The following is a 25,724-nucleotide window of genomic DNA, read 5'->3' as shown; positions in this document are numbered from 1 at the left end:
TAATTGTAAATTAAATTTTTAGAATTATTTGACAAAGTGTTAACTATCATGGGGATCTGGTTCATATACTAAACAGCTGTAGACATGAGCAAGTAGTACATGTAAAAACAACCAACTTTATTTGGCATACGTTTTGGTAAGCAGCAGCTATCCCTAATACAGTTGAATAATCTTGAAAAAACTAACAAACTATGTCTATTTTGTTCCACAGACTAGCAAAGATTTTGTACACCCTCATCTTCAGTATGATAGATTAATATTCAATGTTTTCCAAATATTTTTTAATTAATGTGCAGAGCCATCTTGTAGAATAATAACTTATTAAAGAACTAGAAAGGCAGAAAAAATTGCAGGTACATTACACAAATAGTTTAGAAAGCCATTTAAAACTAATTCTTTGAAGTGGTTTAAAGCATTATCTGAAACTAGATATGATCCATAAGTTCATTGGTGATACCAATTTTTTTATACTGGGGAAAAAGGGAATTATAAAGAGCAGGGGTGTCAAACTGCCGGTCCATGGGCAGGTTGTATCATGCAGAGGCCACGCCCACCCAGGTCCGGCAATGCGAAAAAAGTCGCAATACGTCACGACACGTCAAGTGATGTGGCGAGTTTGACACCCATGATATAGAGCTCCAAAACAATCTTTATAAACTGGAGAAGAATAGAAATTAACATTTCCAATGTTAAAATCCACTTTTAAACTGATATAATTTGAGAAAAGCCATTTGGTGGACAGCCAAAAAAACCAACTTGTACTCTGCACATGACAGCTCTGAAAAAGGTAAGGAAATTTAGATTATAAGAAACCTTTAGTTAGTGATAGTGATGATGGGGAAATGAATGAGTGCTGCTATGGCAAAGTTGTAGTACTATAGTGTCATCAAAGTGAAAAGCCTAGGATTTTGAGCGACTCCTCTCCATTCCATGTACACATACCTCTTTTGGTATGATGATGCACTATCATGGTGTGCATTAGATGTTTCAATCATGCTTTCACACAGTTCTCAAGTTTATTTTTATTCAAAACACTTCATTTTTTTATTTCAAAAGCTTCTTCAGTATTTATTCAAAAACTAATTATTTTTATTCAAAAATTATTAATAAAATTCATTTTACATATCTGAATTGAAAGAACACATTTCTTTGAAAAAAACCCTACTTATCTTCTAGAAATCAAGTTGCGTACTATATGTTCATTAATCACTTTCTCACAGTGAATGCAATCCACTCCGCTGCTGATACTCTTCATAAAATGTCTGTAGGGAATCTGGAATTCTAGGAGTCACAACAACCAAAGCTTGTTGAAAATGCCCCTTCATGATATATTTGGCCTCAATATCTTCTTGAAGTGCAAGGAGAGCAGCTTCTCTACAAACTGCAGTTATCTGAAAAAGAAAAACACAGATTACTTTTTAAAAAAGAATTTTGTTGGAATAATTTGCTGAGAATTAAATGCAGGGAAGTCACAAATGCAACAGAAGGTCCTCTTTTGGCCTATTTTTGCTGAACATCAGTTGAGAGAGTTCAGCTGCAATAATATTCAACAAATGATTAGAACAGCAATGCACTCTGCTATCAGAGTTCCATATTCCACAACTTTTATGTATCCAAAATAAACATATTTAGTTAAAAAGCTGAGCAGCACACAGTCCTAAATGTTCAAGAAATAAGTGAAAAATGAAACTAACCCAGGTTGTAATAGTGACTTTCTTGTTTAAAATCTACCTGTATAACACTCTCACACACACTCCAAAGCAATATGAGAGAATTGGTTGGTTAAGAAATAGGAAATATAAATAACTAACTAAACAAAGAAACAAATAATTAAAATTCAAAGAAAAAAAGCTAGAATCTTCAAGCTGACTTTAAAAGTTCAGGAAGCAGCCTCATGAAAGCTTCCTTCCAAAGGTACATTACTGCTGTGAAAAGCATCAGTGGAATGAGTGACCATTATTTCAGTGTAGGAGAGAAAACAGTGATTGATACTGACTGCACCCTTATGGGCGTAAAAGAAAACGCCAGCTGAAATGCATTTGTGTCAGCCATTCAATGTTGTTCCTTGTTTGTTCACTTGTTACACTGCTTACGCCGGACTAATGGCTGCCAAAATCGTTTAGGAGCTTTCTAGGGGATTTAGCATGTGTTTAGGAAAGGCTTCTGAAAAGGGAGAAATTTGGACGTCTTTGTCACGTTACTATAATATTTCTGTTAGTTCTGATCAGCATTTTAATTCTTTATAGCCCACTGCAGATCATGAGAATGGAGGCAGGAGAAGGCAGGAGAAAAACTGCGCACAGCCTAATTCAAACTTTAAATTAAAACAAGTCTTATTTGTTTTAATTTAATTTGTTTTAATTTAAAGTTTGAATTAGGCTGCTATTGTTGTTTTTATGCTATGTACCTGAGACAGATAATTCTGGTGCAGAATGTGCCAACTGATAAGTCAGCTATTGTGAAAATGTACCAGAAAACCAGTAATGGATCATTACAGATGCCATCTGAAATCAGATTTGTGAACCTCTACTAAAAATGCTATGGTAACTCCTCACTAGTTTGCAACAGCATTAAGGTATGGCAGAAAGAGGTTAAATGCAAATTTCAAGACAACATTCTAAGCCAGAGTCACAAAGTAATAGGGCAGGAAGGAAGAATTAATATTTATCTATTTCAGTTTAAATTTAGTTAGTCATATCCTGCATGTAGTCACACATAATTAAAGAGTAAAATACTTTTCCTATTTGTTCAAATTCCCTAACCATATAAATCCAGGTCAATTGATAATACCTGTATCACATGTGATTGCCATGTACTTTGCCCTGAAAATGAACACAATTGTTTATAAATTGGGTGGATTTTTATAGTGAATTTCTAATGTTTTATGCTCATTGGAGTTGGGCAGCTAATAAATTCAAAGGCATTAGTAAATATATAATCACTGTGTATCATACATGGATTACCATCTAACTTATGGGAGTGGTTTGAGGTTATTTGATTGAACTATGTAATATCATGTATAAATATTTTGCTCAATAACAGGGAAGTTGAAAACACATGACATAATCTGTTATTTCTGAAAGGAAAGTATGCCCCTTATTATTAAGCTCTATCTTTTTGGTGCAATGTTGAACTCTGCTGATAGACTTATAAAGAAAAACCTAAGGTATTTTTTCAAACAATACTTTGTGGAAAACAAAACAATATTTTTTTTACAAATTTATTTTAAATTACAAAAGTGAAAATTAAAGAAACAGCAATCTTATTTTGGATTCTCACACATAATTTGTGATTCTTCCTTCAACCATAAGTATTCTATTCAGAAACAGAATATTTGAAAGGGATTTTTTGCCAAAACCCAATTGTCATGACTATATAACAAAGATGTCAGAACACCAATGAGGAATTGTCTATTTATTTTACTTAGTCCTAGGAGACTTTCTACCAATTTTGATTTCTGATTGATTTTAATATACAGTTTCTAAAATTAGTATTTAGAGACAGGATTCAAGCAGTTGTAATTTCCCAGCTCATATATAGCCTATTTCATTCCATAAATCATAGGCTTATAGACAGAGGGCTAATTCGAAAATCAGATAAAATGAATGGCCAATTCAAATGGCCTGAGTGAGGTCCTTTCAGCAGTTACTTTCTTCTTTGTATCTGAAGTACTAGGGAAAAAAACTTTAAAGAATCTTGAGAAAGAAAAGGAAAGCAATGAGCTTCTGTGTTAAAATTTTAGGTATTTTTGTTTTAAGTAGCTTTTTTAATGCATCGTCTGCCAAGAACACCTGTTAGCCATTGAATTTAGTCTGGCTGCAGCTGGGGCTGAATGAGTGTGCAGGAACTGGCAGCCTGCTAGGCTGGTCTTACATTGTGCCTCCTTTTCCATGCCTTTCTTTCAAATTTATCCCCTCCTCCCTGTAGATGGTTACAAGAGACTATGTGAGAAAGAGATTAGGGACCTGGAGCAGATTGGCATCCTGTGGTGGATAGTGAATAGTGCAAACTGTGGAGCTTTCCTGGAAGACAACTACCTGCAAGCGTAGGATATGCACCCTCCTAGGCGCTTCTAAAAGCAGGATTAGGGAGTGGGAACTCCAAGTTTCCCACTCAGCATGCAGGACTTTGAAAAGCTTCCAAAATGGAGCCCTTTTAAAAAGAAAAAAGGAAACCCCAAGAGTCAAATCTTTTAAAAAGCATTTACTCCTTTCCCCCAACCTTCTGATGCGCAACTCCTATTAAACCAGCCCTATGTGCCAGCTTAAATCATAAATAAGGCCAACTCACAAAGACCAAAAGGCAATCTTCCATAAAAATATTAAGGCCACCAAAAAACAGTAACTGTATTTTATGTGTCATTCACTACCTATGAAAAACTTTGAATAACTAAAGAAAAAAATCAACTTTGATTTCTATTTTGTTACATTTTTCTATTTTGAAATACTCTGCATATATAAATCTTGAATAGATTCTACTAATCTTAGTCTCCCTCACAAATTAGCTTTTCCTCCCTTCAGGAATGAGCATATAAATAAAAACTATAGTAAGTTAACACTTTCAAAGCAGCAGCAAAAGCATAACTGAGAATCAATAGCCAATTCTTTTTTTAGGAGTAATACACTTTTCTCCAAAAAGAAATTAATATGTAGAAAGAAAAAAAGAGGGAGAAAGGGAGAGAGAGAAGAAAAAGTTTATTTCATCCTTGAGTGGGTTTTTTTTTCTTATTCTATCAGCATCCAAGAATTGATTTAGGAATGGTCCTATTAAGAAAAAGAGTTTATTTATCAAAACATGCCTTGTTCTAAAATTATGTGTAAAATATCTGGGAAGAAAAAGGTTATACATAGTATCATTTATAAATCATGTCTTATACATACTTATCATTATTCATGCTAAAAACAAACAACATTTACTAAAACAATATACCTTTCTATCTGCAGTGGACACTGTAATTTACATTGAAAACTGCCCAGAACCATTTGGAAGTGAATGAATTATATATTAGTATTTTTTTTAAAGTTACTATATGAGGGAGAATGTGATTCCTTTTTCCCCATTGTGGACTATCCTGCTTACTTTTACAGAAGTTAGTTGGTTAGTACTAGCCTCTGCAAGAAGGTAAGCCTTCTATCTGGTAAATGCAGGACTGGAAGACCATTCTCCTCTACAGAGTAAAAATAAGGAACTGCTTGCTGTGATCATTTAGGCATACAAAGCAAAAACTAGGATTTCACAGTTGCAAGTAATGTCTTTTCTTATCATGAGCAGCATAAAGTTGCTGGGGAAAAAATCTTTCATATTCCTTAACTGAAAATACAAATCAGAATTTAGCACATTAAATTCTCCCTCTCCATTAATCCATATTTCAAATTCAAGGCTTCTATCTACCCAAGGAACTCTGGGCAATGAACAAAAATAAAACAATTTATGCAAATCCAATTTTAAAATTTGGGGTGGAGGCCCCTAAAAATTAAATTAGCTCCATTAGCATCCAAACCTATAGCCGCCTCCCAAAAGACTAATATTTGTTCATTTATTTATTAAATTTGTTTGCCGCCCATCTCACAACAAAGGTTGAGTCCGGGAGGAGGCTGATCCATAGGTTTAATTACAGAGATGGCACACCTCCGGGTCCTATAAAATGACACTGCTTTGTTGGTTGACCAAGAACATGTGCACCCTGCCAAATCTAGTAGATAGACAGAACTATCTGGTAAATGCAGTCCCACAAGTAATTGAACTGCCCACTACAAGCCAATTCACATAGCACCGGTGTGACATGGGTGTTTTATTGTGAGTCCAATATTATGTGTGTGTGTCACTGCATTTTGGAACAGGTAGAGTTTCCAATTGATCTTCAAGAACACCACCACTGCAACAGTCCAATTGGATGGTGAACTAAGGCATAAGTGACTATGAACAGTTTTTCCCTATCAAGGAATTGGTGCAACTAGCACCAGAAGGATACCTAAAGAATCACCAGAGAAAGATAAACAATAATGCTAACCAGGCATAGGTAAAATTCTTTATTATGACTTATTTTGTGACAATAAGAGTGAGCAAGCTTACTTCTCTGTCCTTAGTAGGTCTACAGGTGGTTAGGCAGAAGCCCTCTTATGAGTAACTAAGTTCCTTCTGAGGAAGCTCTTGTAGGGCTGCTGTGAGGACTATTCTAGGCATCTGTGAAATAAAGTCACTTGGCTTTGCTCTAAGTTGGATATGAGCTAGGCAGATCTTATGTAACTGACTTATATAAGGTCCTATGTAAATGATTGAGGTGTATCTTAGCTTGATTATCTGGGAAAAGCCCATCAGTTCTGAGAACAGAGTCCTTACTGTTGTAAGCTCTGTCACCAGTGTCCTGGACCTATGTCTTTCCTAGTTGATTAAGGCCAGTGATTGAATCCAAGCAAAGGTCAATGCTGTTTTGCAAGAGTGGGTGATGCTTCCTACTTTGAACAAAATGGTAGTACACTCCCTTTCAAAAGACTACCCTTGAATCCAACAGTAATAGGCTACTTTTGTCCAATCTCTAAGCTTTCTTTTTTATGGAGATTGTTGACAGAAAGATAAGTACTCAGCTCCAGCAGCCCTGGATGAAATAGATTAATTAGGTGTTTTGAGCTGCAAAAAAATTTACAGCCATTCAACTGGCTACATCTCTTGATCACCATCTAGTGGTCATCTGGATTTCTGTAATCTAATTAATTATTATATATTGAAAACAGAATGAAATCTGTGCTATAGCAACTTACTTGGAACTAATGCCTACATTTAACCACTGCAGTCCCAAAAGATTTAGAGAACACCAAGATAGAATAGGCTAATTTAAGGCCAATAATTTGTGCATCATTCTGAATGAATTGGTGCAGTTCTTGATTAAGTTCATAAGTCCTGGGGAAAAAATAATGTTACTTTTTATTTAATTTTATGGCAACTAGAACACTGCTATAATCTACATTCCTGCAAGGATCAGTAAGAAAATCCCTGAAACTTATACAAGTTAAAACAAATGCAGTATTTTGTGTTTGTGTGTGTGTGTCCCCCTATGTGCATGCATACTAGATCAGATAAACTGCCATTAAAAATAAAAAGAATTAAGATGCTGAGAAGTTAGAGGTAGCAATCATAAAGTGGCTTAAATTAAGTGAAAATTAAATGAAAAGAATATTTAGAATAAATACTTGCATATGCATGTCTCCATTGTGACTAAGTAACAATTTCAAAGCAGAGGCCCTAGGATAGTGATCAAACAGATTATACAGTTTCAGCTTGGCAAATATCTAGGATTTATTTAAATATTCATTTATATTGTACCTGGTTTAAGTATATTATTTCTTATGTTTTATACTGTTATAGACTCATGTAGAAGGTGTTTTAAGATCGATTTGAATTGGGAAAAGTGTAAATGTCAGTGAGATGGGTAGTAAAAGTGCAAAAAGTATCCTGAGTGATTATTTTAGTTGTATAGTACCAAGGTATTTAGTAGTCATCAGTCATCATGCCAATATTTTACTCTTTTTGTTGCAAAGCATATAGTTTTCTTCAGCCAGAGCATTAAAAGTAAGCTTTGCTTTCTGAAAATAAAACATTTCTATTTAAGAGACATGTGCCATCTGTTTTTACTTTAAAAGTTAAACATGTTAGCTATATTTTAAAGATGTCTAACACTTAATTTCTGAAAGTAAAAAAGTCTAGAGTGATTCAATATTAATATTTTTTCATGTTATTAAAGTAATAAACCAACTATTAACTAGGCTAAACTAATTGGACATATTTACTATAATTAAACAAAAGATAAAAATACTAATTGAAATTTCATTTGGAAAACAAAGTTATTATTAATACAAATGCATATATCAGGTGTTTCCTTCCATGTACAAGATTATTTAAGAAGATGGCTAGGAAAACCTAGCCCTTCTTCCTCTTGTTATTTTTCATTTCTCTCCATCATTATATATTTAGGAAGTGTGAATGGCTTTTGTTGTCATACATTCATGTAGTGTTTCATCTTTGATCAGTGCAAATTGTTTAATTTTTCATTTCCTTTAATGCCCTATTTCACTGCACATTCATGTGTCCATAACTATAATAAATAAATGAAGAATAATTTAGAATTTTTTCAGCTTATTTTTACTGCAAGTAGAGAATATCTATGCAGTCATTTCTACCTGCAATAAAAATAATTCGCAACCACATGATTTTAATACCTAACACTGACATTTAGGATATATCTAAATGATCACTGGGTGACCTTGGGCCAGACACACCCTAGTAAGGAGACAACAGTAAACCACTTCCAAAAAAACTTGCCAGGAAAACTGCAGGGACTAATTCGAGCAGTTGCCAGGAGTCAACATTGACTCAAAGGCATTTAAAAAAAAGCATTATATGTATACAAAATAAGATTAGGGCGATGGTGTTGAGAAAATATTTTTTTTTAAAAAAATAATCACTGCCTCCCTTCCCATGCCCAATATCTCATTTTATCTTTTTAGGTTACCTGAATTTGATAGTTCTTAAATTGCTGTTAAGTTTAAGGAAAAAGGATTTAAAATGGAAGAAAAAAACAAAACCTTATCCAACTTGATTCTAATAGCAGCTTCATTTTAAAGATAAAATCATATCATCCTATCTTTGCTAACTTATCTAATTTGGTCCTATGAGGAATTCACACTTTAACCTATAATAAATGCATGCACCAATTATTTATGTAACAATTGATCATTAACTAGATATGAATTCCAGCATTTCATATTTACTTAAGTTTGAATGTTAAAATAGTTGCTAAAAACCTAGGAGTTAAACTATGAATGTTCATGATGCAACATTATAATATCTGATTCTATAGATATGAAAAATAATACATATTTTTCCTTTGTAATCATTTCCATTAAATGCTGCATTCTGCTGCTTGTATGTTTTTATGTGCATAACTGACCACAAGAATAGAGTAAAAATAAAACTTTCTGACATTGCACATGAAAGTGAACTCTCATGACAGAATCAGGAGCAAGATGAGATGAGGAAAATATAGATTTCAGTTCTTAATTCTAATTCTAATGACATAAGAAGGATTAACTGAAGATTCCAAGCATTTGTTCTCTACCCATAACCAATCTCTAAAGTACATAATGTATAGGATTGCTACTGAGCAGAATACTGAAGCAGTTCCTTGGAATCAACTGGTCTTTTAAGATTTCTGCTTAACTTAGAATCCAGCATCAACAGAAACAAGAGCTTGCAGCAATATTTGGTTTTTCACTGTATAGTTCTATTACTCTAATTTTCATGTTCTATATTTACATGTTTATGAATAGCCTTTTTTGACCGTCCCTGGAGAAAATATATTGACACTTGAATCATGTGCAAGTAGGATGAGACATTTCAGGCTTTTAAATAAATATATAATTCATCTAAGGATCTCTCCCATCTTCATGATCTTCCAAAAGGTACGTAAAAAGGTAGTTCAACCAAATCATGCAGTGATTTCATATAACCACTCCTCTGTAATTTTCATATAAAAGAGGTTTATATTTCCTGACTATGCTGCATAGGAAGTTTTCAAATAGCATACAAATTCATTTAATGTCATATATAGACTCATGAAAGCAGAGATACCATATACAGAAGCCACTAGACTGATTAAAATTGCTATGAATATGAATAGCAAAGTGAGTACCAGATATTATTGCAAGCCCAGAATGATTAAAGATGTAGTATATAAGAAGCAACAGATTGCTTCCAAAATCTGATGAATTATAAGGGAAGAGGATGTTTTATCCATATTACACATAAACATAATGATTTTCTGTTCATGGTTTCAAAAGTCACAATTCATAACTGACGAAGATTGAATATTGCACTAATAATGCACACTTGTCTGTTATCATGGCTCTAATATTAGGTATGCATATTTGCTTTTGCTGTCAAATGTTATGAAGACATTCTAGCATTCAGGGAACACATTTTTTGTACAGATAGTAACTGTAGGAAACAACTTCAGATTATTTTTTTAACACTGGAAAGGCAACTTCATTCACTATGGGTATCCATAGCGTAGATGCTGATCATCCGAAAATGCTTAGAAATAGTTGGCAAACTTTAGGTTCAGAAGCAAACAGGATGTGGAAAGTCTCAGAATGCTTTCTGTTATCAAAATATTTGAGGAATTAGATGTGAAAACCTGTGTTATTTAAATGTAAGTGTCAAGGACACATAATGTTATCTCTAATACTATACTTCACATTGTCCATCAACAAACTGAACCTGATTTGAAAAGACAGATACTTGAAACAACACAATAAATTACAACATAGCAAAATAACACATCTATTTTACTAAAGCGGATACAGTAAAAGTCAGTGGTTATAATATCACTGGTTTACTTCATCTAGAATTATGACATTCTGAAAAATATTAGTATTCACTGATTAAAATTCTGCTGCCAATAGTTTATAAGAGAGCATCCTTACTTGTGGCGATTATGCTGTCAGCTATGTTTGTATAAGCACACATATTAATTTCAGCTAGAATTGATAACATAGCTTTATAACAATACAGGCAATCCTTGATTTATGACCGGTCACTTAATGATCCTTCAAAGTTACATAAGATCTCCCAGATATGATGGAATGTGCAGCTGGAACAGGAGGGGGGAATTCTAGCAAGAGCACCATGGTTTCCCAAAGAGGAAGCAGTACATTCCAGACAGAAGCCGAAAATAAGAGACTGTGCAATCCTGAATGGTATTTGGGAGGGAGGAAGAGGTTTAGGGAAGCCACCCTAGAATCTTGCAGGGTATATCTATTAGATTAGAAGGTTACAGGTATTCCTCAACTTACAACCACAATTAAGCCCAACATTTCTGTTCCTAAGCAAGACAGTTAAGTGAATTTTGTCCTATTTTATGACATTTCTTGCCACAGTTGTTAAGTGAATCGCTGCAGTTTTAAATTAGTAACACAATTGTTAAGTGAATCTAGTTTCCCCAATGACTTTGCATATCAGAAGTCGCAAAAGGTGATCACATGACCCTAGGGCACTGCAACCCGTCATAAATATGAAGCATCTGAATTTTGATCAGGTGACCATGGGGATGATGCAACTGTCATAAGTATGAAAAACAGTCATAAATCACTTTTTTCAGTGGCCTTGTAATTTCAAACAGTCACTAAACAAATGGGGGACTACCAGTACAGCTTAAGTCTGGTGAGATTTTGTCTCTTAGGTATAAGCAAATAAAGCACTGGACTTATTTGGATTTCACTGTGTTGTCTTTGGGCTTGGACCTGGCACCAAAACTTATGGCCATTTTCAGAATTATGATGGCCGCACACATTCCTGCGGTCATGTGTTCCCATTTTGGGCACTTGTATCACTTTACCCCTGCAATTTACAGAACTGATTTTGGCCAACATGACACTATCAAAAATTTCTACATATAAATGGTAGAATGCAAATAAATAGCCATGAGATTCAAAATACACCAATGTACTCAGTAAGACCCTTGAAATCATTCAACATCAATTAAAATCTTTCTGGATATCCTATTTTTCATAGTCTCCAGATTTTTACTATCTTTGTTGTATTTAAATATGATGTCATCTGATTTCAGTTTCAATCAACTGGCACAGAACTAGAAATGCAAGTAGGGCAGCACAATGTGTTCCTTACTAGGATTGTTTGGAATAAACATCATAACAAAATATGTCTTCAGGTAGTTACAATTTAAATATACCTAATGCCAAGTAACTTAAAGTTAAAACTCAGTATAATATGTATGTTGGTATCCATGTAACACTTTTTTATGGGGAAATGTTTTAATGGGAAGTGGCAGATAATAATTCCAATGTCCCCAGGTTATTAAATTAGATTGCAAAAACAGAAGCAATAGAACTGCCACTTCAGTGACATTGAATTATACAGCTAATAGCTATTTTCACCTAGATTCAAATCAAAACTAAAGAAAAATATGAATAAAGTATATTGAAAAATATAAAAACCAGCACATTATTAAATGATTTTTACTGTATTGGTTGTGCTGTGTGATCTGAGCCAATCATATTCTCCCCAATCTTTCTAAGAATGAATTTGTTATTTTTATGGACACCCTCTTTTAGTTTTTGATTCTACTTCTTTTCCCTTTCCTTGGCTGGCTACAATCTCAAGCAAATAAAATTTTTGCAAGCAACCTAAATCAGATTTGTATAGTGCAGGTTACCACACAGCAATAGGTCATTTTAACATATTATAAAATCACCAGCAATTTAAGATATATTGTATATGTAGATGATATCAAGTTTTAATTGGAGCTAAGCTATGCATTTGTAAACTGTGCAATCAGTAACTTTTGTAAAATTAAAAAGAAACACTGATGGAATTAGGCTGTGTTTATTTGCTACATATATATGCTCTGTTGAAATCGATATTTTAAACATTTCATTTCATTTTGGTATCCGATTACTAAAATCCTAATGCTCTGATTGTTTATGATGATTACAGTGATAATTATAGTAAACTTATTCAATAAATTTGTAGCCAAATGGGCCACTGAACAAATCAGTCCAGAGTTCTAACTCAAAGCACAAATGACCAATCTCAAATTTTATCCTACTTCAGACACATTATGAAAAGGTCTAGCTTTCTGGAGAAGGCTCTAATGCCAGGAAAGGTGATAGAAAGAGAAGAACACCACCAATAGTAGGGTGGATTGACAGTTTCAGTGGCAATGAATACACTGTTAGAAGAACTAAAAGTTCAAATTACGGATAACTATTGCAATTATGGATGGATCCTCAAGAAGAAATCCTATCTATATGGTCATAAGTTCAACAATAACTTTATGACACATAATCAAAATCAACATATTTTGATTACAATGGTGTATGTTTCATTATAATATAATTTGATTAACTATTACAATGAATTTGTTAAGAGCAGGTTTGCTTAGAGCAGTGGTTCTCAACCTTTTTAATGCCGCGACCCCCAACCGGTCGTAAGTCGAGGACTAAACCGGTCGTAAGTCAAGGACTAAACAGGTCGTAAGTCGAGGACTACCCAACCGGTCGTAAGTCGAGGACTTTCCCTGCCCGGGAGCGCCACGCATGCGTGGTTCCGCTTCCTGCGCCGGCCGAGGCGTAGCTGGCAAGCGGCAGAGACAGAGCAGGCCGACCACCAGCTGGCCCGGCCCAAGGGAGGTAAGGCACCCACCGGAAAAGGGAAAAAAATGGCAGACAAAAAAAATGGCGGACAAAAAAAATGGTGGACAGCCTTGCTTGGTGACCCCCGTGAAATGGTTGATCGACCCCAAATGGGGTCACGACCCATAGGTTGAGAACCGCTGGCTTAGAGCATATTTTTAAAACTAACCTGAAGAAACAAAACAATTTCAGTTCTCCAAAAGACTTTCTATTTCCTTCCAGAATTAAATTTCTAACTGCTTGTAAAAAGCAACATGTTTTTTCTTTACCATGAACCACTGCCAGAAAGAGAATAATAAAGAGGCATGGCCCTAGGGAAGATTGGAAGGGGAAAAGCAATGGGAAGCACAGCAGGGTGACAGAAATCTACTTTCTCTTTTTTTGTAGGTGGTTACAGTATGCAGTTTCCTCTTTTAGATGCTATGTTGAAGACTTTTTTTTTACAACTTAATGTGAACAAATGGGGAAAAATATGGAAGGTGAAATTAAATAATTGGACACTTGGAAAAGTCCACTATTGTGTTTGGCTTTTTTATAGAATGTCTAACAGTTCCTAATAAGCAAAGAACTTATTAACTCACTGCTGTAGGTCTAATTTCTGATTTCATAATAGCAAAATGTATGCTCTATATGGACTATGAAATACAAAGAATGGACCAATAATTTTTTCCAATATCTGTATATTTATGTATTTATTTGGATCCCACCTTTACACACACACACACACACACACACACACACACACACCATATACAAAACACCTCACACATACACCCTCCCACACACTTTATGTATGATTTATATGTACATAAGCATACACTGACATTATCAAATGATACTTTTACACAAGATGGTGAAAAAATATCAATTTCTATCTCCTTGTCCTTGCTCTCCATACCGCATTAAAAATGCAAAGGAGGCATATTAAAGAAACAAGAAAGAAAATATGAAGAATGTATATAAAGATTTATGTGTGCACATCTGTTTCTATAACTATGCTTACACATGTGCATGTCATCTGGATGGAAAAGACTGACTTCATCAATATTATGGGAAAAGACGTATAACATCTCCAGAAATTACTTAGATGAACTATTCCTGTGCCATCATTAGCTATGAAGGCAGAAAACTATAAATTTAAATTAAGTTTCCAAGACAGCTTGATTATATCTGTGCATTTCAATCACATCTTTGACTTCTGGGTATGTGAAATGTATTTGCCGCTTTTCACTGTAAGCCACTGGATAATGAGATAGGTACCATATAAATTTAATCAACAAATAAATAAGTAAACAAATTTGCATTTAGGGGACTGCTCAGGAGCCACTTTGTAAGTCAACAGTCAAAGCTGAAGAAAGTTTTCTTTCTAATTAACCTGTAAAATTATTCATTTGGTTATTTATTTATTATTTCTTTATTAAATTTATACACCACCCATCTCACCTAAGTGACTGTGGTGGTCACACTGAACTGTATTTCTGAAAACATTTTTTGGCATTCTCTTTCCTTCTACTATTGTCAAGCATAGTGCTATAGTGTTAATTAAACAAAACAGTTAGGACATAAATATTCACTCTTTACATTATTGATCAGCAAGCAATCTTCCATTATGAGAGCATGTTAAAATATTTTTATAGAATATAAAAAATTCTTTTAAAAGGAGAGATGCCCACAAATTTCAGTCATACAGTTATTTAATTGCAAAGTGCATCAACGCTGCAAACATCGGATGTTCTTGCTTTGACAACAGATGGAAATGCAGCCATTTTCACTGTTGCTTTTAGAATTAGTTGCTGCTGGGAGGGCAAATAGGGATGAGAGTCCAGCTAGTCATAACAATAATAACTTAATCATGGGAACCCAAGGACATTGGGCCGAGAGCTGATAGTGTTTTGGTGGGCTGGAGAGCTGGGGAGAAAGTCGGCACTTCAAGCTAATTGGGGAATGTGATTTATGATTGTTTATTGGAGGAGGAAATTACACTTTGTGACTTTGTATCCAGGGGAGGGGAATTTAGTTTCTGGTTTCAACTGTGTAGTGCTGATACTTTGTTTCTTGAATAAAAGATCCTTTAAGACAGACATGTCAAACTCGTGATGTCACGTGACGTTGCGCAACGTATTGGGACAGTTTTGCCATTACCGGCAATGGGGTGGGCGCAGCTTCCGCGTGACGCATCCGGCCCATGGGCTAGCAGTTCTTTTGAAGAGTGTCATGTATCGGAACCATGACACAGTGCTTTTAATTTTATGTTCATGTACAGATACAGGCATTTGTTCATGAACTACACTCAAATGGCTTACTATTTTTAATTATCTACGCTGTAGTTGATAGAAATGAATTCTACTTATGAAATTTGAAAAAAGAAAACATTGTATCAATTAATAGGAAATAGATTTTAAAATTTTCATTCTGGAATATTCAGGAAATTAAAAACACTTTAATTTCTTTGAAGGTCTATCGATATATAGTAACTTTAACCATTCTAAAAAATGCAAAATAACTTGTAATAACATTATATCCCAAGCTTTTACTGTACTGATACAACATTCCACAAGCTAGACAAGAGCATAGATTATTTCCCCCCCTAATATTCTAAACTGAGGATGAAAAAATCTTGGAAAATAGTAATGGCAAATGGATTTTCCTTTTAATGAGAACAAAATAGTAATTTTGATCCCATCCCGATACAAACTAAGTCCAGTGCCACCTTGTGGTAACCTATATAATGACACCATTGAAATGTTTAATGGATCAGGCCAGTCAATTAAACAGGAATCTAAATATTCCTAATTCAACTGGAAAGAGTACAAATGATTTTCAGGACACTATATTACTATATTCTTTCTGCATTAGCCTTCCCTTAATAGTTTAAAATTTCTGTTAAGTATTAGAAATACGTAATCAGAACACAAAGTGTTACAATTTTTCTTTTTTCTTTATTTTGATAAGCATCCTTTTCTATTACTGTCTGGCTATAAATGTGATTATTCTCATACTAATTTATGCAGGTTATAAATACCCATAATTCTTTTGTTTACTGGAGTTTTAGTTATTTTTACTTAGCTTACTAGATATTTTCCTAGTCAGGACACACAAAGATTGTTCCATATGCTGGACTGGAAATGCTGATTTGTGTTCTCATTAGCAATTCTAGTAGTTTATACTGAATATCCATCACAGATAATTTTGAAAGATAATGTGTGGATAATTCTTTCTTAGCTGTCTTCTAGGCATGCAGTATGCTTCACTACTAGCTTGAAAGCAGGCTAAGATTAATACAGAAAAAATATGGCACATGTTCAGAATGATTAGACTTCTGCCAAAATTGGTCACAGTTTCAGCTGGTATGCCAAAATTAATTTTCAACAGACAAAAATCAAGCAAGGACAAACCTCATATATCCTGAGCAAGTTTAAACAATAAATATATAAACTTTTCAGTTTATATACCATGTTTTCCCGAAAATAAGACCCGTTTTTTTTTCTTTTGCCTCCAAAGGAAGCATCAGGTCTTATTTTCAGTGGTGTGTGTCTTTTCCACTCACCTCTGGCACCAACAGCCCCCCCCAGCTGTCCCACTTCTTCTATGGCCGAAGAAACAGCTTCATTTTGCAGCTGAGAATGGGGCTCTGGCCTGCATTTTTCAGTCATGGACTTTCCGGAAGGCCACTGCAGTTAAGAACCAATCCATAGCTCGGTTCTCGGCTGCAGTGGCCTTCTGAAAGGCCTCTGACTGAGAAATGTAGGCCTGGGGACGCTGCAGAAGAAGTGGGCTGGCGAGGAGAGGTCTAGCTGCAAGGTAAATGGGTGCAGGGCATGTGGGGCAGCTCCACATCACCACTCACATCCTAGCTTGATTTTTAGGTGTGCGCCTGGGCTTATTTTTGGGGTAGGGCTTATATTAGACCCACCCCCAAAAATCAAGCTAGGGCTTATTTTCGGGGTAGGTCTTACTTTCAAGGAAACACGGTAATATACTAGTCTTTGTCAAAGACTGATGTGAAGCGGATTGTCCATGAAAATTTAAAGAGGCATCTCTTAAAGCAGCCATAACTTTTTGTCAGGTTTGCACAGAAACTATAAAAATGACAAGCTCTTTTAACAAAAATCAATGAAGTGCTGTGTTCCTGCTCAAATCTGAAGCACTACTTCTGAATTATTTTCAAAATATGCATAGCCCTACTGCACAGCTTTTTAAAAATAATAAAACTGCTAATATTCTTTTATTGAAATTATTAATATCATTCTTGATCATTTTAGTCATATGCTTTTAAGATTAAAATTTAGGAAGATTGGTATAGTGGTGCTGCTTAATTACATTCCTGGCATGCAAGATTAAAGTGTTGCAACTTGAGTAAAGATATATCAGTATATTGTTTTGCATGCTCTCTGTCACCCATGTGAATTATTACCTAACAAAGAAGAAAAAATTTACATTTGGTCCTCTAGATGTCCTCTAGATGTGTGTGTGTGTGTGTGTGTGTGTGTGTGTTTGTTTTCTGAGGTTTTCGCGGGTGTTTGTATGTAGGTCTTTGGTTATTCGGGTTTTCTCCCGCGTAAAATTGGAAGTGTCTTGGTGACGTTTCGACGAAGTCCCATTCGTCATCTTCAGGCTGGTGTCTTCAGATTCGTGCTTCTAGGAGTAATGTGTGATCACAGCTGTTTCTTCCTTTTAACTGCCAGTGGGGTTTGAACTGATTGGGTGGGAGCTTGGCTGTGTTCTGATTGGGTGGAGGTGTGTTCTGATTGGTTAAGGACCTTGGCTGTGCTCTGATTGGATGGGGGATTGGCTGTGCTCTGATTGGATGGGGGAGTGTTCTGTTTGGGTGGGGGCTTTGTTGTGCTCAGGTTAGTCTGAGTTGCAGGGGGATTTGAGATGGTGAGCTTCGTTGCATAACAGTTTCAAGTTTTCATTTAGGAAAAATATTACCTCTGCTCCTGAATACTTTTCTGTCTGTATGACAAGCTCATCCAGATTGACCTCAGAAGATATTGGCATATTACAAAACTGAATTTTGAAGATTTCTCTGCGAGTAGCTTCATCAGGCAAAGGAACATATATAATTCTGTCAAATCGACCAGGCCGTATCAATGCCTATAGTAACAAAGTCATAAAGAAGACTTATTAATATATCAGGAAAGGTTAACAAATAAATGAATACTTATATACTACTTATAATAGTAGTATACTTCTCTAATACAATGCAGCTTAAACCCCAAATGATACAAAATAAAATACGCAAGGGCTGTTATGTGGCAGGTGCTTGTCTGTTTGAATACTATAATAAAGCCCTAGAGCTCTATAGCTTCTTTATTTTTATCACAATTTTGTGGTCCCACCAGTTTTTATTTGCCAGAAAATGGTATATTTTGCAGATATTCCAATGCACCATCATTGCTTCTTTGTCATACTATTGGTATGGTATTAGTCTGCGCCAAGGAGTATAAATCCTTCCATTCCTCCACCATCCAGTCAGAACTGAAGAAGCTTCTTGGATGAGAAGTGAAATGTCTTCAAAGAAAAAAAAAAGAACAATTGCCTCGTGAAAAAGTATCTTTGGGATAACTATGACCTGGATGACTGAGATGACTGGATAACTGAGAATCTCCGTAGACTATTAAGTAGTCATTCTGTAAGCATTTAGAAAAGCAAACTAGCAATGGTTTATCAATATGTGCTAAATCATGCCAAACCAAGACATTTTTGATATATTGACTGGTTTCATTGAACACAGAAAAGTAATGGACATTGTGTACTTAGAGCTCAGCAAAATATTTGACAAGATGTCCAATGAGATTTGACTAGAGAAGATTAAAAATGTTGACTTATAGGAAAAGAACCAGTTGAAACATAGTATTAAAATATAGATCAATGATTCTGCAGCAACCTAGACAAAAGTTTCAACTGGTATATTACAGGATTCAGCATAGTTAGGCTAAGTGTTAGCAAATATAATTATAAGTTTTGCAAATGATACAAAAATAAGGGAAATTCACTCTAGAGAAGAAAGGTTACACTTCCCAATTCAGAAGGCTTTTGAAGCCACTATTTATTGGACAGATCACAGAACGTTAGTTAAATTTTGAGTTCCACATATTCAATTACATACTATATTCCTAACATAAACTGTTATTTAATCCTTAGAATAATACCAAAATATGATTATATTATTGGCTAACAAAGACCCTTTTTCAATCATTAACATTTATATAACAAAAATATTTTATTATACATTACATTGACATTTCTTTAAAAAAAATAGCTTGCATGCAGATTTAAAATTTCTACATATATTTTCAGCTGGATGCATTTAAGCCACAGTATGTATCCCAAATTGTTTTTTATGTTCTACTTTTCCCTTAGGCAGGATAGTTTGACGAGATATTGCATGGTTGTCCTGGGCTCTCAGCCAATAAGACTTTTCCCAGCCTGATCATGTCAGTGAAAGTCATGCTGAAAAATAGTAGGAAGAAGCCTTCCTTCCTGCACTGCATTGATCAAGTTAACACCCTTCCTTGAGTTTCTTTAAAAAGGCCATTGTGAGCACTTTCAGGTGGAAAAAGAAATCTATGTGGCATGCTAAGAGATGTCCTGTTATTTTTAAAACAAAAGCACACGTATTTTCAATAAAGAAACTAAACAAGAAGAACAGTGTAGACACCCATCAGAATGTTTCCTTAAAGTCTCAACAAGCTGGAAGATATAACTGCCAGTTTATTGTTCAATCAGATCACAGTTATATCAAGATGCTGCTTGGAATTCTTGAGCACCTTGGATATTATCCAGTATTCTCTCCAGAAGTATGTTGTGTGCTTGGATTTATTCCCTCCAGCGGCAGCAATAACATCTTTAAAAACGTATGAGAAAACCTGCAATTCAGTAGCAGAGCATAAATGCTGCTCTAGTATGGTTGGGAAACAAGCATTACCTATAATACTGGGGGAGACAGGTAAACAACAGACATTGTGGGGATTCTAGGAACGCTGTATTACTGTTGTTGATTTAATAATAGAACATTGAAAACCTGTCAAGTTCCTTTCTCCATCTTATACTAATCAAAGTCAAGGTTGGGGTTATTTTGAGTTTCTTTTTTATTATTCCTTGGACTGTGTAATCTCTTGCCTAAGTCCCTTCTTAACAGTAATTTCATACCTTAAGGTCAGGCCAAAAATTCATTTATATCTGTTCACTTAAATTTCAATGGAATCTTATTGAGAAGAATCCCAGTATCACAGTTGCCTAAGGGCTCATCAACCTTCTACATAGATCTGTTTAATCTAGAGCCAGAAATATATATTTTATTCCTCTCAGTAATGTCCCTGCTGACAATTGAGACCCATTCAAAAACTACATGCCATGAAATTCCATGACAAAGCTGGAAATGTTATTTCCTTTGTCAAAACTCAATTATCAAAATGTGCCAGTTATATTAGCACCAGAGGAAAAAATACAGAGATACATGTATTTTTAGTAACTAATTGCACTGGTGATGTTTGTGCAAAACAGTGCTTAGCATCATGAATGGAGAAGAATAGTCTGAATCTAAATTATGTCCCTGGAATTGCTCTGAGAGCACTAAATTACAGCAAATCTGATCTTACAGATAAGACAGAATATTAGGCATATTGACCAATAGGTAATGTTAAGAAATAAATATTTTAAATTGCTATAGATATAAATTCTGTTTTTAAGAATCAGGCTGCACAACATTTCTATCATATCAAGACCTTGCTCAAGACCTAAAATGTTGTGCAAGCTGACAAGAAAAGACATGATGAATTTGACAGCAGGTGTTCAGGAAGAATCTGCAATATCAAATGGCAGTACTTTGTAAGGCATAGACAAGGCATAAACATTTATATGGATATTACCCAGAAGATTAATAAAGCAGAAAAGAAACAGATGGGATGCAGTTCCAACAAGATTTGACAATTCAGGAGGATAGGATATTTCTTTGAAGAGAATCCAAAAAGGTCAACTTATATGAGATGAATATGAATATCTAACATATAAATTAAATATAGTTTTCTTCTGTAATGCATAAAATCCGACATTGGAAGGACAAACATCTAAAAAGTACGTATTTGGCTTGCCTCAATGTAACATAAAAATGATTTCTGTATCTGCATTCAACCTGGTGCTCTTTAGACTTTAATTCACATAACTCTATGTAAACACAACCTTTGACCAGTATGCAGGAAGCATGAAATCAGAGGATGTCAAATTGATGAACACTATCAAAATTCACTTTTTTCTCTCTCTCTCTCTTTTTCTCTTCTGTTATATTTAAGGCAGTAAACAAAAACTCTCCCTTAAAGTTATCCTTTCAACAATAATACAGTCAAGCATTTTGGGCTAAAGGTAAGTAACTCGCCAAAGTTACCCAATCCACAGTTAAATGGGAACCTCACCCTCCCAGTCCAAATCTAATATATTAATCATTATACCACATTTGTGCTCAAATGCTATAACCAACTGCTTTTCTCCTTGGCTCCAACTATGAAGTTATAATTTCACAGAATTGAAATTTCTTACTGTTTCGGATTCTGAATTTAAAAGGTGTTCAAAAGTTACTAATGCACTGTTTTTTAAATCTTCAGGACATTTTACTTCAAGTTTGAAAACATGCCTTTTCAAATTACATGTAATAATTTTGAATTGTTTTGATTTTGATTTTAAATACATTTAAGAAACCACAGAGTTCCATTTAAAAAACAGATACATATGCAATTTAATCTGTTGCTGTTCCTTCACCTCAGTAATTTTTTTCAAAAAGAAGCATAGCAATACATCGCTTAAAACTGAAATGTCCTATTAATGTGTCCCTCTTGAATAAAATAGACAAATCAATCCTAACTGATTTCCCTATGCATTTTATCTACCCTTGCTGCTAATTTGCTGATGGACTAATCTAGAGGCAGATACATCTTATCTAAACAACATTTCCCCTGCATTTTGTCACAAGAACAAGCACTTTACAAATGGGTTTTGTTTGTGAGATCTTGCCCCACTGATCTCGCGTGATCTTTTATTACTTTAGGCCTCTATTCTCTGGAATGCACTGAAGGCCTGGAGCAGCCAAGAAAGCAAAGGATCTCAATCTTCGCAGGGTGAGTATTGAAGGCCTGGCACCTAGGGAGACCCAGGTGGGGGTGGGGAGAGAGGGAATAACCAGGGTAAGTGTTGCAGAGCCACTGCAGTCGCTTGTAAGGGCAAATGACTGCCGTGGTGCGACAGCATTCATAATTTCGGGACTTGCTCGTAAGCACTAGGGGCACTCATCACATAACTTTGAACGAGCGTTAAGTGAACATTTGTAACTCGGGGATTATCTGTACCTTGGGAAGTTTAAAAACATTTTTATTCTAGTTGATCAAATAAAATAGTATAGTTCATTATAAATTACACCAGTTAAATTCTCTTAGCAGCTATAGTAAAAGATCAGTATTTCAGTTCTAAATCTATATAGTAACTGTGTCATTAGAACACCGATATTACCCTTAGTGAACCCATGAAGCATAAACATGCATATGACTTTAAATGTAAAATACAGCTAGAAACTATTATTTGTAAGACTACCGCTACCAATCTGAGTGGATTTCAAAAGCACAGTTCTTCTCTTTTTTATTTTCTAAAAATCTTCAATGTTTACCTCGAAACCTCAGTTCCTGTCTCTAAGCATTCCATATTGGAATTAGATTTCATTGTCTCTCACCATACGGTTTGTTTCATTTTTTATATCATATAATAACTCTGATACTCTTCCATCAGATATACTACAAATTGCCTTATTGAACTCCATCATATTCATTTTCATCTTTGTCAATTCCTTCCCAAGAATAAAATAAAGAATGTGAGAAATCAGTGACTTAACTATTTTCTTGCAGGGCACTTCAAAATAGATTTACCATCCTTTCACTTTCTTGATTAATTTTGTAAGCTAAAGAATCTAAGAGACAACTTTATTTCCCATGATATATATTCTCCAGGGTCGGCAGACAGCTGTTTGACTATTACAATATATATATATATATATATGAAGGGTCCTTCCTAAAGTGGGTTCATTTAAGAATAAATTTAAGCAGAAGTGAGACAATTTCAGTCATATATGTGTATAGTATAAAACAGTACACATTTATAATTTAAAAATCCAGCCAATTAAGGAAGGGCTGGTTATCTGGTAAATGTATATGAAATTAAACTGCTAAATAGTTTATTTGTTTGTTTGCTTGTTTATTTTAAGAAAACCTTCTGCTACCTGTTACGAATAGGATATTATTTCATTTTCTGGCCTAATAATGTTGAGAAACTTAGAAAACAAAGAAAAATGCTAGTTTAATTAAGTTACCGTACTTTACAGTTTTGATGATACACTTTTAAAATGGGAATGCTGTGAATTTTCCTGTACTATATATAGTACAGGAACGGTGGCTAAGTATAGTGGGTCTTTACTTATATCTGATTGTGCCATAGGCTTCCATTAACAAAAATAACATGTTTTACTAGTCACTTTAATTTGGACCAGCAATTCAAATACGTATATTTTTCTAAAGTTCTCTATAACTGGAAGGATTTTTGAATGTTGTTTTGTATTAAAGGAAAACAAAGGCACTCAAAGCATCACAAGAACACTTGCAGAAACAAGCATGCTGTTGACCACCACTTGAAATTACAATTTATTCTCATCTTCACTTCTCATACCCTATAAGTCTGAAGAAACTTGTATAAGTCCTTAGGTTCAAAATTGCAGGTTCCAATTGTAAATGTACAGATACCATAAAAAACCATAGAATGTAAGTGATCAGTGTATAAGTATACACATTTCCAGAGACTTCGAATTCAGCTTCTTTTAGAGCAGTGTTTCTCAACCTTGACAATTTTAAGGCATGTAGACTTCAACTGCCAGAATTCCACAGCCAGCAATGCTGGCTGTGGAATTCTGGGAGTTGAAGTCCACATGCCTTAAAATTGTCAAGGTTGAGAAACACTGTTTTAGAACAACATGCCTTCTCAGTTAATTATCCTAAGCTGCTTCAGCAATTAACAGAGGAAAGAAATCCCAACTCGGAGTTCTTGACACAAATCCATTCCTGACTTCTCAAAAATGATTTTAAGTATTTCAAATGAACTCAGTTGGGTGGAGTGAATCTATTAACAGCTAAATAACAAACTGTAAAAAACAACAACCTTCATTTACATAACAGACTGAATCATCTACGGTAGTTTCCTTGCAAAGAAGTACTAAACCCAGGAATTTGTTTTTTACGCTTTTGAGATGGGGGTTTTTAAAGAACCCCTCTGAGAGAAAACAACAATTATATGTAATGAAACCTGGAACCAGACTTTGCTGGTAATTAATCACTCAGGAGCCGTTGCAATCCTGCAGGCAGTTTTTGACAGATTCTGAGTGCTTTATAGGAATCACCAAGGATAAGATGTGTCTGGGCTGGCTTTTGACAGGGACTGCTTGTATATAAAGTGCCGAAATTTTTAGTAAAATGAAAAAGCTAAATGGATTCACAATGTGCAAGTACACAGGTACATATACAATCACATATTAGGACTATCACCCAATATCCTTAATTATGGAATACACACTTTTTGTTAAACGTTCTTTTATTTCTAGTAGCAAAACACCATCATTTAACAAAGATACTTCCTGTTTTCAAGCAGTTGAGAAGGTATGACTTCCAACCCAAATACTTGGCTTGGCAAGCTCTTGCTGTGTTGATAGATGCTTTTATAACCACTTCATTCCACCTGAAGTTTCAGTATAAAAGCATAGTCTTTGCCTTGTCTATACCTCGAGGGAGGGGAAAAAAAGGAAAAGGAAGAAATACATCAACCACAGCATGATAGTAAAGGTTATCTTAGCTCCAGCAATATGTGAAATCATAGCTACAGAAATGAAATATTTTGAATGAGAAAAATTATATCATTTATATGGAAAGAGCAAACAATATATTGTATGATCTACAGTATATACTATCAAAACTCCTTTGTCTGTTTAATATTTTGTAGCCTTTGATCATAGGGCAAAACTTTGTTAACAAAGGAACCTCAAATGGGCTGACTTACAGATTGCTGGGATCCTTTGCTCTCAAAGGAATGTAATTTGGGAAATACTTTGCCACTGCAGGGCTGCAGGGCTGCTACTGTCCAATGCCACCATCATGTCATTGCGCTCAGATGTGGTCATGTGATCTCTATTTTCAATGTTCCTTGGCAGCTTCTTAGAAGTCAATGGGGAACCTAGAAAAAGTAGCATGATGCTCCTTGCCACCTTCTCCCTCTTTCTTCCCCCCTGATTTAAGGTGTAAAGTAATTACAGACAAACTCCTTTTTATTTATTTATTTATTTTATTTATTTATTTATTAAATTTATATACCGCCCTATCTCCCTTACGGGACTCAGGGCGGTGAACAGGCGATACTAAAAACCACAATAATAAATAAATAGTTTCTGTTCTAAAATTGAATTAAATAACAGGCCTGTTCTAAAAACACACCCATACA

General features: G+C 34.8%; 1 protein-coding gene across 1 annotated transcript in view; it reads right to left on the bottom strand.

Annotated features, from left to right (window-relative positions):
- Positions 1–1,013: 1,013 nt before the first annotated feature.
- SPATA5 (spermatogenesis associated 5) overlaps positions 1,014–25,724 on the bottom strand; it is a 124,623-nt gene continuing 99,912 nt past the window's right edge. Inside the window, exons 15-16 of the mRNA XM_015811473.2 lie at positions 18,138–18,302; positions 1,014–1,391 (exon numbers count right to left, since the gene is read on the bottom strand). Of these exons, the coding sequence (XP_015666959.1) occupies positions 1,215–1,391; positions 18,138–18,302 (342 nt within the window). The 3' untranslated portion in view covers positions 1,014–1,214. The remainder of the gene's footprint in view (positions 1,392–18,137; positions 18,303–25,724) is intronic.

Source organism: Protobothrops mucrosquamatus, unplaced genomic scaffold (assembly GCF_001527695.2).
Source record: "Protobothrops mucrosquamatus isolate PMUCROS unplaced genomic scaffold, P.Mucros_1.0 scaffold_50, whole genome shotgun sequence".
Taxonomy (NCBI): Eukaryota; Metazoa; Chordata; class Lepidosauria; order Squamata; family Viperidae; genus Protobothrops; species Protobothrops mucrosquamatus.
Note: the sequence above shows the minus strand (reverse complement) of the source record. Positions and strands in the feature narration are given on the sequence as shown.